Source organism: Melospiza georgiana, chromosome 13 (assembly GCF_028018845.1).
Source record: "Melospiza georgiana isolate bMelGeo1 chromosome 13, bMelGeo1.pri, whole genome shotgun sequence".
In the NCBI taxonomy this organism is placed as follows: Eukaryota; Metazoa; Chordata; class Aves; order Passeriformes; family Passerellidae; genus Melospiza; species Melospiza georgiana.
The window spans coordinates 12,621,156-12,636,899 of record NC_080442.1 but is presented as its reverse complement, the minus strand read 5'-3'; the positions used below and the strand labels follow the sequence as shown (position 1 = coordinate 12,636,899).

General features: G+C 44.4%; 1 protein-coding gene across 4 annotated transcripts in view; it reads left to right on the top strand.

Moving 5' to 3' along the window:
* Nucleotides 1–3,460: 3,460 nt before the first annotated feature.
* The window catches only part of ZFAND6 (zinc finger AN1-type containing 6), a 36,343-nt gene continuing 24,059 nt past the window's right edge, over nucleotides 3,461–15,744 (top strand). Inside the window, exons 1-2 of one of the 4 annotated variants that reach the window (XM_058033534.1) lie at nucleotides 3,461–3,605; nucleotides 6,306–6,396. Coding sequence is in view for 2 of the 4 variants with exons in the window: in XM_058033533.1 (XP_057889516.1) it covers nucleotides 10,497–10,498 (2 nt within the window). In the remaining 2 variants the exon portion in view is untranslated. Of the gene's footprint in view, nucleotides 3,606–6,305; nucleotides 6,397–10,348; nucleotides 10,432–10,476; nucleotides 10,499–15,744 lie in introns of those variants that run through there. The other 3 variants (XM_058033536.1, XM_058033533.1, XM_058033532.1) reach the window with 3 other exon arrangements.

Here is a 15,744-nt window from a genome sequence, read left to right as displayed (position 1 = left end):
AATCCTGGGCCAATTTCTGCTCTTGGCTAAAATCCTACAACCCCCTTGAAGTCAGTGGCATTCTGGGCTTGCAAAGCAGAATTTGGACTCTAATTCTGCAAATCCCTGAATGTGGGAATTACAATGGAAAACTGGCATTGCTGCTCATGAAGGCCACTGCCAAATAACTGCTGGGCCCAATTTCCAGTAGGCCTGGGTAGCTGAAACTCCAATTCATCTTCTTAGGATAAGGCTTAGAACAGGGGTCAAAGTACCTGTGGATAAAAAAAAAATCCAGTGAGACTCAGAATCAAATAAAATAAAATTTAAGATTCACTTGCTCAACAGAATCGTGTGCTTATTTCTTTCCTATTTTTATAGTCTGTCTCTCAGGAAGCAGAAGCTGATTCTGTTCTCAATAAACCTATGGTGAAAATCTCAGCAGAGTCAGGAGCTGCACACTGAGCCCCAAACAACAAGATTAGAACTGAAATGATGTTAGCACTTAACACCAGATCCAAAGCCCACGGAGGTGAAGAAGAGACTTCCCATTTTCCAGCTCTAAAGATAAATCTACCTCAAAATGAATACATTACTAAGATTCCTCTAGTGATATCTAAAGCTTTAGCAAAAGAAATAACAAGCCACTGTAGCAGAAGCAAACATAAGAGGAGGCAAAGGAAAAGGTCCTCTGTGTTAGCAGATAGATTAAATGGATTTGGGAGAAGCGAGTACAAATCAGAAGAAACCTCCTTCAGAAAAATTGTGCCCATATTTTCTAAAGAGGTACGTGAATAGATAGTCCTTAAAGCCATGAAAATGAGTTGTGCTGGGGAATGAAGGTGATGGGAGCATTAATATATGAAAGCAGAGCTGAGTAATGTAGGTCAAGGAGAACAAACACCGTTCCAGTTGTGACGTTACAGAAGAGGAAGTAACGTTCACTGATTACCTCTCACCAGTTAGCCACACATCATCAAATCACTGGCACAGCTGGGAAAAACCTTTCACCTGGCTCTTTCAGCTTGGACTAGGATCTCCTAATTGTTTGGAGTTTCTTTTGGATTTCTCTGTCAAAGCAAAATCATGCCTGGTAGAATGAAGTTGTTTCATGAAGAACATCCCACTGAATATCAGGCTCCCCATGCTTCAGGCAATCCTGTGCCCTACTCAACATTTGTGCACTCTTAAAAATAAAAACTGTTGTGATCAACTTAAGGTGGACCAATAGCCTCCAACTCCTTCTCTACAGTGCTCCACAGAAAACAGGCTTCTGTTTTCAGCTGCTGGCTCAGAATCACTTTTGACTTCTTCAGCTGATTTCAAAGCCAAGGATGCCCTTCTCTGGGTGGTTAACACCTTAGCCATTCCTCTGATTAGACACTTCCCTTTTAATCCTTATCCTACTTGACTTCAGCAAGGTTTTTTAGCCTATCAGTACCTAGATCCTCAAATCAGAAAGCTGAACACAATTCAATATTATGCTTTTCATTCACAGTGGAACAACATGTACTTGTAATTTTTAAATGCATCCTTTATTCTACCCCAAGAATAAACCTGGCCATCTCGTTTGGGAATTTTCTTCCTCAGAGACAGCTTGACTACTGGCTTTTTTAAAATGCAAATGGCATGAAACTTTGTGTTCCCTATTTTCCTAGAGTTTGTTTGCCTCTTCTAAGCTATGGCAGCTTTTGACTGTACCAAACACAGTGATTCTGAATGCCCCAAAAACCCCATTTACTCCAGCATTATTGTCAATGAGTTTTCTCTTTTCAGCACATGAGAACTGATGAATGTCACCCGCAACTTGAGTAAGATCACATTTGAACATTCTGCTGCTCCCCCTTGACATCTGACGCCACAGCTTCACATTTGTTGCACCATGTGTTGCTGGTCAGTAAGTCCTGGCAGGAGGTGTCTGTCTTGTTCACTGTTTGTATTTCCCTTGTATTGGCACTGCTGTTCTGCCAGCTGCTGTGCTGGTCACTCCCAGCTGCAGAACAATCAGTTGGCCTTTTCCTGAACACTGAGGATGTTGTGCCCTACTATTCTGCATTTATATTTCCAATGATGAGATGAAATTTGACACAAAGAAAGCAGTCCGAGAACAACCAGAGGGAATTAATTCAAGATTTAAAAAAAATCACATTAAAAAGAGATGCTCACGGAGAGGCTGGGAGGAATGCAATCATCACTCCCTGCAGCTCCTTATGATTACTGCCAAGGCCATGAAAGTGCTCCAAATAATGTTGTGATGAATGCTGTGATACCCACATGCAATGCAGGTCATCTCCTGCTCATGCAACCTGGCATTTGGAAAACCTATTGCATCAGCAAAAGCAGCCAAGACTGAATAATCTCGACCAAAATAGCTGTAAAGCTATGCTAGCACTTCCATGCTGGTTGCACCAGCATTTTCTAGTGTTGATCCAAGCTCTGATATTCAAAACAAACAAACAAATAAGGTGTTTTCTTCCCTTTTAGGGCTTTTTCCAGGTTTATGGATCTACCTACTCAGCTCTAAATGTGGGGGATGGCAAGCTCTTAGCAATGAGAAGCCTCTGCTTTGATTTTATCTTTGCTGAAATCTTTGTGTCCCCTTGCAATGCTTTCCTCTGCTCAAAAAAAAGACTCCAAATTTTAAATCTCTTCAGAGTATCCCTAGTAAATCAATGATCCTGATGGGCCCATTTCAGCTCAGTATATTCTGTGATTTTATGAAATGGAAATGTGCTTTACCCAGCCTCAGCTTCTCTGGCTGCGCGACTGCACACTCGTCCTTCTCTCCTCCAAAACTCTCTGCAAGCTCCACTCACCTCCTGGCAGCTACTCTAGCCCTGGCCCGCTCCTCTCCCCTATCCACAGATAAAATTCTCCTTTTTTTGGCTTGTTTCATGTCCCTGGAATCCTGTACTCCCCATCTGCTCCCATCAAATCACTCAGCATCCTTAAATCCCACCTTTAAAACCTCCCTGCATGGTATGGTATGGGTTGTGACAAGCAGGGAAAATATATTAAAAAAAAAAAAGTAGCTATATCCATATATATCGGGTGTGAGGTGTCCATATAAAGAAGCAGCAGTGGATTGTCTGAGAGCCCCACAAGGAGAGAAGAAAACACAAACAAGAAGGTGACATTATAGATAACAAGAGACTCCAAGGGCACCGCAGGGCACAGAAGGCGAGGGGCCTGTGAGGGACTGACCCCACACAGCGCCCTGAGCCCCGCCAGGAGACACCTTCCCCTTCACGGACCTGAAGGGCAGAGGGCGCATCTACGGGTATTTTACAGCAAAATGAATTTATTTGTGGGGCAGGAGCGCGGCCACCGCCGCCCCAGCAGCCGCTGCCCGCTCGCCCTCCCGCCGCCGCGTTCGCCTCAGGTCACCCCTGCGGGCGGGCGCTGTCCCTTTAAATAGCATTCCGTGGTTCACGTCGCCGCCGTCGCCGTGTAATAATTACTCGCGGGCCGTGGCGCCGCCTCCCGCTCCCCGCGGCCTCCCTGCCTGGGCTCCGCCAATCAGCGCCCGCCCGCGTCACTCCGAGGGCAACGAAACACGGAGAAAGGGGAAAAAAAAGTTTGGTGAGGAGCGAGCGGGGCCGGCGGGCACGGCGGGCCCGGCGCAGGTGAGGGAGCGCGGCGGGGCCGGGGCGGCCGGGCCGGGGCTGCGGCGGCGGCTCCGCACCGCGACGGGGCGGGGGGACGGCGGCCGCCCGCCCACCGGCCCCGGCGAGCGGCGGAGGGGCTGTGGGGAGGGTTCCCCCTTCGTGCCCCCGACCCCCGCACGCAGCGGGCGAGGGGCTGCGGGGCGGCGGCGGGCGCGGGGCCCGCGGCTCTTTCTCTGCCTTTTTTGGTGGTTCCGTCCTGCTCTCCCCACCCCCGTCGGCGGCTGCGTGCGCAGGAGCCATCCCGGGGCAGAGGTGTTTGTACTCGTGTCCTTGGGTGGAAGGGAGAGGCAGAGCCGGCCCTCGGCCAGCGCGGCGCCCGCCGGGCCCGGCCCCGCGCCCTCCGCACGGCCCGCGGGGTTCCGGCTGCCCTGGCCGCCCCTCGGTTCCCCCAGCCCGGAGCGGGCCCCGCTGCCCCTCGGGTGAGCCCGGTGCGGCGGCTTTGGCTGCTGTGGGGATGAGGTGCTCACAGGGAATCACCGTGCGCTTTGTGTTGTACCGCTCTTCTAGTTGAACCAAGGGTTAATGTTTGCAAAGTCTGTCGTACTTTGGCGTTTTGCTTCATGAAAAGTTAGTGTTGTTGTTGTTTTGGTGTTCACCCTGGAAGCCCGTGAGATTTAACCCAACTTGCCTCCTAGGCTTTGCCAAAAGCCTAGATTGATAGATAAAGGGTGTGAACATCCACTCGTGTTTCCACAGGATGTTAGGATTAGGTAACCTTAGAAAATAAAAAGGGCAGTTACCTTACTGCTAATAACAACAGCAGCAGCAACGAAATATAGAAGCTTCCACCGTATGTGCTGGTGTGATGTGGAGGCATTCAGCAAAACCGTGGTGGTTTCTTCACCCCCTGCATGGCTTGACTTCAAGTGCACCGTTGTGTTCTGAAGTCCATTCCCGGGTGTTTGTCCAGGCTTGTCCTATAATAGGTGTCATTGCATAAGAGTTACAGGGAGCAAAGAGCGTGCCGAGCTTCTTTCACTCTTCTAAGGTTCTGTGCTCACATCTTAACTGTGCCAAACTCTGCACTGAATAGAGAAGGGCACAGCTTGGTAAGCTGCCCTGTGAACTTCAGCGAAAGAAAAAAAAAAAAAAAGAAGAAGAAATTATTCTCTTCTTCCTCCTACTTACAAGAAAACGTTTTTGTTTGTCTTGTGTCATCTTAAATAATTTTTTGCACAGAGGGCTAATCCTCTTCTGAACTGTGGCTGATGGTAAGTCAACAATTGAGGAAGTAAATATGTCAATTCATGCCTTTGTCTCTTTCCTGTCTGTCCTGTAACTTTTACAGCTTTACTCTTTGAATTTTATCTGATTTTTGTAGTGCTGACGTACCTGTTCTTTACTATCAACAAACTTTTAGAAAAAGGGGATTGGGTCTTTTCTGATCTGTCTTGTATTTTTCAGGGCAAAATTAATGCATTATGGGAGGATTTTTGTTCCTTATGGTACTGAATGACAAAGTCTCTGACATGTTAGTGGCCTAATTTCCTTGGGTTTATTACTTTGCAGATAGAGAAGAAGATATTCTTCACTAGTGGGAAAACTGTCTCCTGTATATATTCATAGAATACCTTTTAAAATGTTTGTCTTAAAAACCTGTGAATCATGTTAAATTTATTTTAATCTGTTACTATTTAACTTCTTGACTAATCATGAATTTATGGCAAAAATTAACAGAGTTGTATATGACATAGTATCCTTACAGGAGTGTCATTGAAGAATGTAAGTTTACATTTCAACTTCTTGTTACTGCGTGGTCTCAGATGGCACATTCAAAACCTTACACAAACAGCTTGAAAGAGATAGTGGCAAGTTATCAGAGGGAGAGTAACATTAACACAAACTACTGAAAAGTTGCTATGGTTACAGATAAAGGTAATCCCTGTTTCTGTGAAAGTGTGTCGTTTTGTAACAGCTATATTAATCAGTCTGATTTCTGAGAAAATTGGAAGTATACAAACTTCTGGCTCTGGCTCCATTTTCTTGGCAGTTAATTGCTATGCAGCTTTTTTTTTTTTAATACTGAATGGGCTGTGACTGGTTTTCAAGATACATCATTTGACCTACAAAGATTATTATAGATTACCTATAAATGCACTTGGACCATGCTGAATTCAATGGAAACGGTAGTGTGCTTATTTTTGCTCCACCCAAGAGATACCTGATATCAAGGAAGTGTCTTTTAAAATGTCTAGATCCTTTTTCAAGGACTTTGGCTGAGGCAAGTGATGTGGCCCTCTGTCACCAGAGACCTTGGCTGTGCAGCTGTACAAGATAAAATTTTGTGTTCTGATTTAAAAAAAGGAAAGAGAAAACATGCAACCAAATCACACACCCTGCCAAAAACTCCAACAAGCACCCCAAAGCAAATCCATATGGCAGCTGCTGAGAAGCTAAAACCTGTTAGGGCTATCCAGCTTTGTAGGCCAGGATGCCACAGGGCAGGGACAAATGTTTCTGTTAAGGGCTTTTTGCCTATATAGAAAGAGTTGGGGTGTAACATGCTGGAACTTTAATAATATCTCAAGTCAGCTAAGCTTTGAGATAGCTGCTGAAACAATCCAGTGGGATGTGTCTGTCTGGTGTGTCTGTGCTGCTGTCCAGACAGCTCAGCAGAGCTCTCTGTGTTTACCACATGCACCTCTTTGTTGTTTCCAGATCTGATTGTTGCAGTGCAGTAGTACGTCTGGGATTGAAAGCAGCAAGAGGAATCTCAGAAGTTCAAGATTACTGAAATCTCATCAGTCTGGTATGTTGTTCTCTTCAAAGTCCTGGAATAGCAAATAGAATTCTTTGTACGTGAGGGCCTCCTTAGTTCCAGCTAAGGATAAGTTTCCTGCTAGGTTTTGGGACCTTGGCTTTTCATCAGCAGTTTCATTCTCGGGAAGCAATGTGCTGCTAAGAACTATGAGCTGTGTATTGTTGGGCTTCTGTAGAAGATTGTTTTTGGTGGTGGTGTTTGAAGCAGGACAATGAACCCAAGCTCTGGGGACCTTCAGTCAACATACACTCTGAACTTGTTTTCATCTTGCTTATCCAGGTTGGAAATTCCAGGTACTTTTGCAAACTTTCAAAACTAAAACTAAAGTCACGCTGGAAAGGAGCAGACTTTGCAGACTGATGTATTGAAGAATGCATAATATGAAAAGGAATGTTTGTCTCTTCACATAGGGATTTTTTCCCACTGCCTTTATGTAGACATGGCACTCATGAAATAATGGGTTTTTTTAGGTTTGATAAAAAAAATTTATATTGTCTCAGTCATTTCTCAAATGCCAAAGTTCTGAAATTCCTATGCTAATGTACTTTTAAAATTGATATATGTTCAGAAATACACAGCAAGTTTGGGAACTATTGTTTATAAATAGGGTTACAGCATCTGAGGGTGTGAAAGGCATGGGAAGTTAAATATTTCTTTGAAAGCTGTCTGTAGTAATAAGAAAAGCTAAAAGTCTGAACTATAATAATAATAATAATAAAAAATTAAAAATTCAGCATGCTGTAGTGCAGACAACATTGACAACCAGAGGGTAAAGTCCTTTTCTCCAATGCCAGTTCAGTGTGTGTATGCAGCAGATCAGTTTCTTTGCTACTTATTAACATGTACAGAATCCAGGAGATGTGATGGATTCAGGACTGAAAACCAGGTGCAAAATAGTGAAGAAAGCTCTTGTGGTTCACACTGATCTGCTGGGGCCTGGATTGAGTAACAGTTTCTTCATCTAATCCCTGAACAGCCATCACATGTGGCTTTTGATCACTACTATTCTTGTCTCTGTTTGAACTGGTGACTTACAGATGGAGGGCTCTGTTCCTGATCTCTTGAGCTGTCAAGTCTCCCAAAGTTGCTGTCTTGTGTGTGTGTGAGATTACAGAACAAATGGCCTTTTAGCTGCTGCATGATTACCGTAGTCAAATGAGAGTCAGGTGCTCTTTTACTGTCCAAGTGCAAAGTTGGGTGGCAGCAAACTGATTTTTTTTTTTTAACACTGCTGTGAAATCTTTCTTGCTTAGTCTTCTTGCAGCTGCTATCTGCTGTTTTCCTTTTTTCTGCTTTGCTACAGATATTTTAATAGTAGCAAAGGCTTAATTTGAGCCTGAACCTTAAAATGTGCTTGTGCCATTTTTCCAGAATGTGTGTGTGTTTAGAGGGAAAATAGATGGCTTCTTGCAGAAACTGAAAATTAGGCTTTATAATCCAGTTTTACTGTTTCCTTCAGCATGGAATAATGACTCGAATAGCAATTTTTTAATGCATGGATTCCCAATATTTAGATTCAGATATGTTTACCTGTGAATTCTAGTCCAGTGACCTAAGGGTCAGCCATGAATCCAGTTTGGATACTCCACAGATGATGTAGGGATCTTCACTTTTATGAGGATAGCAAATAACTCTTGGGGTTTTCTTATTAGGGCAGTTATGGTGTGGGTGTGTTTGGGTTTTAAATGAGGTGAGGTAAGAAAATCTGGGAGCCCAGTGCTGAGTTTGCTTTGCCATCCCCTTCTGCTCTGGGTAAGCCACACTCTTGCTCATCAGAGGCTTCTGCCAGCTCAGGGTCTGAAGGCAGGTGGAAGGGGCTGATTAGCACCAGAGCTGGTTTCAGGAGCTGGCCAGACTGCAGGGCTTGTGGGGGGAAGAGGTGGGGAGGAAAAGGGATGGAACATCTCCCCTGTAGTGATAAGAGCTGCTAGTTGCCTGTGTGACAGAAACGTGAGCTCAAGTGTGGGATGTTTGATGATAAAAATTATTTTTCATTGCCTTTACAAGGTGGTGAGACTGCTGTGGTAGCAAACAGAGCTGGAGACTTTTGGAGTAGTATATTTTATTTGGGTTTTTTCCCCTCTTCTTTTAAAGTACCCCAACAACAATGTTGACTGTAGGGTTCTCCTGTCTTCTAGCACTTGGCAGTTTGGTTGCTATCATTTGTGACTTGTGCTGCTGTTTCTATGGGCCTAAAGTTAATGTGCTCTGAATTGAAGCTTTCCAAGGTTGATTTCTGAGATACTTGAGGGACGCTTCATTGGTTTGTTTTGTTTGTGTGAACTGCGTTCTTGGTTTTGATTGCTTAGATAAGGGTTGATCAAAAAAAGTGTCATGCACGTATGAGTTGTGCTCAGGGGACCCCAGATCAGCTTCCAGCAGGGCACTAGATTAAGGTGCAAGGATTAAGGTCTGGTTCTTTCAGTTTATATTTTAGGTATTGTGTGTAAGTTATGTGAATATTGTTAATTCTGTTCTTGTAGTGTTTCATACATATCAGCTTATAACCAATTGCTGCTTTTCAGTTGCACTTGGGTTTTTGGCATGATAGGTTGCTTTAAAATAGGTAACACAAAATGTGCAATTTCATCGTTTTAGCAGAAGTAAATGTCCCTCCTGAAGGTGTTTTTTATGCTCTCTTTGGTGTATCACAGCTCAAGGGAGCACTTAGCTGTAAATATTTTCCTGATGCTGTGCAGTATTTGCAGTAAAGCAGTGTGCTGGACTGCCTTGGACTTCATTAATCTGTATTAGGGAAGTTAAAACTTCCCTGTTTTGTGGTAATGGCAGTGGGTGAAGGGAAGGCAGGCAGTTCCAGCACTGGGAAAGGTGACAAGAACCAGAAACAAGTTTTTCCTCTCTGCCTTCGCACAGGACAAAAACAACCAATGTGCTTGTGCTGACAAGTGCTTTATCTTCCTCTGGCTTAGTATTTTTAGATATTTTACACTAAACACGTGAAAATACTTTATGTAAGGCAGCCTTGCTACCCAGATAAGTCTTGTGTAACTATGATGATGCTTGTGGGTGCAGGAGGGAACACTGACTGTGTTCTGCCTCTTCCCTGTGTTGCTTGTTAGGATGGGGCAAGGTTCGTTTTGAACCAGGTGTCCTATCTGCACTTGTGAAATATTTGTTAAGCCTTGTTTTGTTTTTACTCATCTGTTCAGTGGATAGTTGTGTTTGCACGAAGGAAAAAGAACCACTTTTAGATTAAAAGTCAGGTTTTGGTGTGGTGCCGAGAGGAAGCTGTGCCGTGAGAAACGCTGCTGTCATAACGTGACCAGGATTTTGCAAATTTGTTCAGCCAAGTGAAGCCTGAATAAGCACAAAAAGTTTCTGGCAGAAGCCGTGGTACCTTGTGGGATGGAGACAGTCACTTCCTGCGGAGCTCCTGCTGACTCATGCTTTAAATGGGTGGAAGTCTTTGGAAGCGGCGACCCGATGTATTTTTAGCCGGGGTTACTAATTTATATCGTGTGCTCGGCCTCCCGGGGTAACTCCAGTCACCCTTAAAGCGCGGATGGGCTCCAAACCCACAGCTAATTTTATCCCAGAAGTGGAGCAGGCGGCAGTTGTGTAATTGCCGCGGGAGAAGCGTTCCCAGCCCGCTCGGGTGTTATCCTCTCTGCCAGCCCCGAGGTCCCGTTCGGGAGCGAGGTGCCGGGAGGGGTGGGAGTCCCACAGGGACCGGGGTCCGTCCCGGGCATCGTTCCCGGGGTGCGCCCGCCCGCGGCTCGGGTTTGTCGCGGCGGCAGCGGGGCACGGTCCCTTTAAGAGCGCGCGCCCTGGGTGCCCGAGCCCGCCCAGCCTAACCTGCTAGCGAGGAAAAGTTCTTTGCGTGACGGGCAGCCCGTTCCGCCAATCAGCGGGCGCGGCCCGGCCGGCGGGGCGGGCCTCCGCCGGCTCGGCCAATAGGAGCGGGAGGGCGGGCCCCGTGCCCACGGTAGGTTGCGCCGAAGTGCAGCTCCAAGTGAAGTTAATCTGGGGTGAAGCGAACAGAAAATTGTGGAGATCGTGTTGGTAGGAATTTTGCCCTTCTAATCGCGTCGTGTGGCGTCGTTCCGCCCTCCGGGGCAGCGGAGTTCATGTGCGTGGGGCTTTCCTTCGTCGTTCCGCTCTCTAATGATGGCAGGATATTAACATTTATGCAGGGAAGCAGAACAAAAGGGCTCTTTAGACAGGAAATAAGGTGCTGAGAGACTCAAACTTGACCGAGTTTCTTTTGTCATCTCTCGCCTTGCACCGGGTGTTCTGGCGTGGAAGAATCGAGCGGTTCCCCATTATCTTATGGAGAAATGTTAATTCTAAAATAGCGAGGATAATGCTGCTGTTTTGGAGTTACACAATGTTACAGGAAGAGAGCTCGATTTTAACTCTAACTTCCCTGATTCTGATGAGATTGGAGGTAACTAATTATGACAGCTGCTGTGGGATTATTCAGTGATAGCATTTGCTCCAAGTCATTTGTCTTAAATTGTCCTTTGTTGTATCACTGAAGGCTGCTGTGCTGTTGTCTGTGTGTTTGTTCTTGATGAGAAGAACGTCTCGCAGGGCTTTAGCATTTAGAACAAAGATATGTAAAAACTATGTAAAACATGGCAATTTTTTCCTCAATTTTAATCAGTTTTGTAGGGTGTCTGGGTCTGATTACAAACACAGGCAGGAAAAATGAAGTGTTACTGCTCTGTTGTGCAGCTATTACCCTTCCAGCTAAGGGTGGGGGGGAAAAGGGGTAGACGATTTTCTTTTTCCTTTGGAATTGGTCTGAATCCCTTTGAAAACCTGTATTGCCTAATGGTAGCAGGTGTTTTATTTGAGGGAAGATTATTTTCAGTTTCTGCACCAGTTATATCATATATGGTATTTTCAGTGCCACTTTGTGCATCTGAAAGGGCTTCAGGAACAGGAAAAGTCTGAATTGGCATGGGATAGGGTGAGAGGGAGGAGAGCAGGAAGTGGCGAGGCAGGAAACAGGGGGGTTCTAATGGGAATGAAGACTTTCTTTTAATTGTCACCCTTTCTGTATTAGATGAGGCCACATACAGAACAAAGCTTTCAGATTGGGAAATCTATTTTCTCACTTCCCTGAATACTTCCTGTTTTTATAAAATCACTTGTGTTGATACACGGCTGCTCCTGGGAATTGGAAAGAAATACTCATGTCCCCAATACTTGTTGAGTCTAAGAAGTTTGATGGGTTTTGTGTGATTAGTCATGGTGATAGAAGGATGGATGTGAGAAATTGAGCAACAGTCTTTCAAATGACCGTGGAAAGCAATTGCTTAGACCTTTACTGAATGTAAACAAGTGTTATTTTCAAAGTATACCTCATTCTTTCAGTTTTACATTGAGGCATTCTGTTTTCTGCCAAAATGCTGGGTATAGATTGCTTTTTTTGTGTATATATATCAGTGTCTTGACACACTGGTGTCTTGCCATGGGCCAGTGGTTTATAGATCTGAATTATTAATTTGCTCCTGCTGTCTTTATCTATTTATGCCATTTTTAAATGTCCTGAATTCTGTTTAAACTTTAAAAATACTGTTTTAGAGTGGGCCATGACTATATATGGTCTTTTAGCTGACAGCTGAGGTAGGTTTCTTGTACTGGCTTTAAGACAAGGATACATAAGTGTTTAATACCTGGATATTCATTTCTTTACTTCCATGTGATGCTAGGCCTAAGACTAAGTGTCTGGATCAGGTGTGTGAGGTGAGGGCAAGAAGAATACTAGAGTTAGCTGGAATGTCTCTAAATTGATGAGTATGTATATTAGAATTACTAAAACTAAAGCAAGCCAACTAAAGTATTTTTGTTCTATTAAATATTACATTTAGCCAAAAACTGGTTTCATTTAGAACCAGATAAAGCTGAATACATGAGGAACTTGGTTCCTGTTGCTTGATGACTGAGCAGCCATGTTTCTGAGTCCCCTCTGGCCCCCAACTTAGGGAGGATGTATTATCTGGGACCGGTTTTGCTGATTTATTCAACACAGGAGTGAAATGCTCAACCCTCTTGCCACATGTATACAGTTCTAATGCAGGCTGTTTGTAGAAAGCAAATCTGCCCTAAAGGATAAACACAGCACTTTGCTGGCACAGCTGTACAACTTCTGTATTCAGGCTACAGCAAATGTTTCTTGCCTGCATTCAAAGCCGTTGCTGGCAGGACCCGTGTTGTCCCTGCACAACCATTGGTTGTTCCAGCATTTCTTGTCCATAAAACCTTCTCCTGCACATGCTCCATCTGCACATCTTAAACACTGTGAATGTGTTGTGTGCTGTGGGATTTATGTGTCTGCTTCTGCTGCCAGCATGGAATATACATCTCTGATGTGAATAAGAGATTCTCAAAATCCACTGTAACGCTGTGTACAAAACACAGGATGAAATTTTATCTCTCCTCTTTGAGACAAAGGACATCTGTGCCTTGGAGTCCCCCAGCTGCTGGTGGCACTGCCCAGTGTGAGGTGGATGCCCAGCATCAGCTGGGATGGTGACCCTGCACTCTGAGTGCTGCCTGGGCTGTGTGCCTGCCAGGGGCTGATCTCTAAAATATCCCCCAGCCTTATGGGGGGCTGCTGTCTACCCTGAACCCAGGAGTGTGGGCTCTGGGTCCCCCTCCTGTTGGGCCCTCTCTGCCACACGTGTGGCCTCCTGCACACTCCCAGCAGAGTGGTTTCTGTGGCACTGCAGGCACAGGCAGCTAGGCTGGCTCAAATTGTTCTGAACTCGTGGCTGGAGCCAGCCCAACTGGCTCTTTTCCCCTTCTCTTCCTCCCCCTGTTTCCCAAGTGGTTTAGGGATCATTTCTGCTAATTGCCCTGTGCCCAAGGCAGAAGGGAGGGGGGACAAGAATAATGTCATCCTAGAGCCTGTCAGTGATGCCCAAACAGGGACACCTGCCCTTGCTTTTGCTGGGAGGGTTGGCCTCTGACTGGTTTTCTTGCAGTTTCTAGGAAAGGGCTGAGCTGGGGAGGTGTGATCAGCACAGGGCTGCTGTTGCAGGGCAGATTGGTGCCCAGGACCAGCCCTCTCCTGCAGATACAGGGGCTCCTCAGGAGATAGTTGTGTGTCCTCCTGTGCTGTGCAGCTCGCTCTGGGTGGGGCAGATCATCTGCCCAGTGATGTTTACACTGTAATAAGGTTTTGTGAAAATAAGCATTTAATTGCACACGACCTACAAAGGAATAAAAATAGTTGGGATCTGTTCTTGGTTTAAACTCCACTCAACAGAGGCATGAAACATGTTTGGGATTTTTAAACCTTCTTTTTTTTTTTTTTTTTTTTACCTTTAGAAGTATCAGGAACATTAAGTCTTTCTTCCCTGTTCTTGTTGGATCTCTCAGATGTGTCATAAGCTTCTCAGCCCTTAATTGAAGGGGTGGGGTGGTATATTTTTAACAGATCCCTTCTTCCAAGTGTGTTTATAGGGCTTTTGAGCTAAACAGAGATTAGTTAAAACAAAGCTTTGACATTGCAAAAACTGTTTCTCCTCGATCACGTTGGGGTTTTTTACTCATTCTCCAATTATTGAAAGAAACTGAGGGGTTTTTCAATTTGAGAAGTAACTTTTTTGGCTATTAAATTATGCATTAAGAGATAAGTTGATCTAAATGGAGCAGAAGATGGATCAGGTTAGGATTTAACTCAGTTTAAGACAGTATTTTGAGTATTACTTAGACAAATGAACACACTCATTTGAGTATTTCCTAAAAATAGCTCCTTTCTAAGCAGCAGTTTTATTAAACCCACAGTTCTTCCTTTAGCTTAATGCCTCAGCAGTCTTGCAGGAGCTCAGACTGCCTCTGTGCTGAAGACCACCCCTGCTCAGCTGTTCTGCCCTGCCAGGATGTGTTTGTGTCACAGCACTCTAACCTTCAGGGTATGGTATTTGTCAGTCTGAAACGGAATAATCCTGGATCTGGAGAACTGAACTACAAACAGTGTGGCTGGCTTGGCAGGCCTGGCAGCCACCCCAGCAGTTCAGCCAGCCCAGGGTTTAAGGCATCACTGCACCAGTGTGTCCTGTAATTCATGATGCTAATGCATCTTTATCTGTGTGAAGAATTAGGGAGACAAATATCAACTGAATAGTCAAATTGGAATGGGAGCTTAAGAGAGGTATTTCTGAGATGGAGGTGAGGTGTTTTGGGCTTGTTGAAACCTTTTGCATTGCATGGGATTTTTTAAGCAAGGCCTGAAGTTTTCACCATTGGTTTGGACAATGCAGGAGTCTGGATGATTTTCATGTGTGTGCTGTGGAATATAATTGTGCTGTTGAAAGCAAAATATTGCATGAAAAAGGCAGGTACTTTCCACTTAAGGTTTAAAATATATTTGCAGCAAGAGAACCACTGATTCTTCAGGCAAAAATGTAGCATTCTGTACCTAAATTGGACATATTAATGCATTTTAGACAGAATGCAATCTCTAAGTTAGATTGCCAGAAGAAAACATTCAGTGAGTTGTTGATCATGCTGGTTTCAAGGATGGGGTGGCAGGAAAGATCTAAGTCTCCAAAGAAGGACAAAATTGTTTCTCTACTACCCCCTGTATGAATTTTGTCTGAATTCAGCATGTTTTTCTAAAATCAAGTACAGTCAAGTCCTTAATGCAATGCAATGTTGTCATGTACCAGAAGGTTTTCTGTGCTGTGAGATGACCTTATATTGGGATCTGCATCATTATCAAGGTGGGGGCAAAAGAAGTGGTTGTGAGTGTTAAACTGAAAGGTTTGGAGATTGCTGTCCTTGGCCAGCTCCTTCAGAATCAGGTAAGATGCTTATCAGGTAGCTTTAGTTGCTGATACCAGAGAGTTTTCTAAGTGAATTTTGCCAGACTTCTCACGTTGGGTTTATGCTATCCAAATATCATGCTGGTATGGCATGCTGTTGGATATTGGTGTCAAGTCCTTAAGTGACTTTGTAGGTATTAATTAGAATTAGTTATCAAATAAATGTTGTCCTTCAGGTGGAAGGTGACAAGAAAAGTAATTATTGTTTTATGATACCAAAATATTTGATTACTAACGTGCAAAGAAAGAGAAGGAAATTGTGACAACATGGAAGGACTTTGCTGAAATGGTTTTTAGGGCAAAGACTTCAGAATGGCTCAGTGGAGTTGTTTTGAGTACCAACATATTTTCATGGAGTTTGTTTAAAGTATCCTTGGAGAGGAGGAAGGCAGCATTAGTAACAATAGGTCAAGGTAAGTGTATTACTATTAGTTACATAACAAACAAATTATCAGTTTGTGTGTGACAAACCATGCAGGGGCTAAGACTAGTGCTGACATAAAGGAGTGTTTGATTTGTAGAATGGTCTGACAGC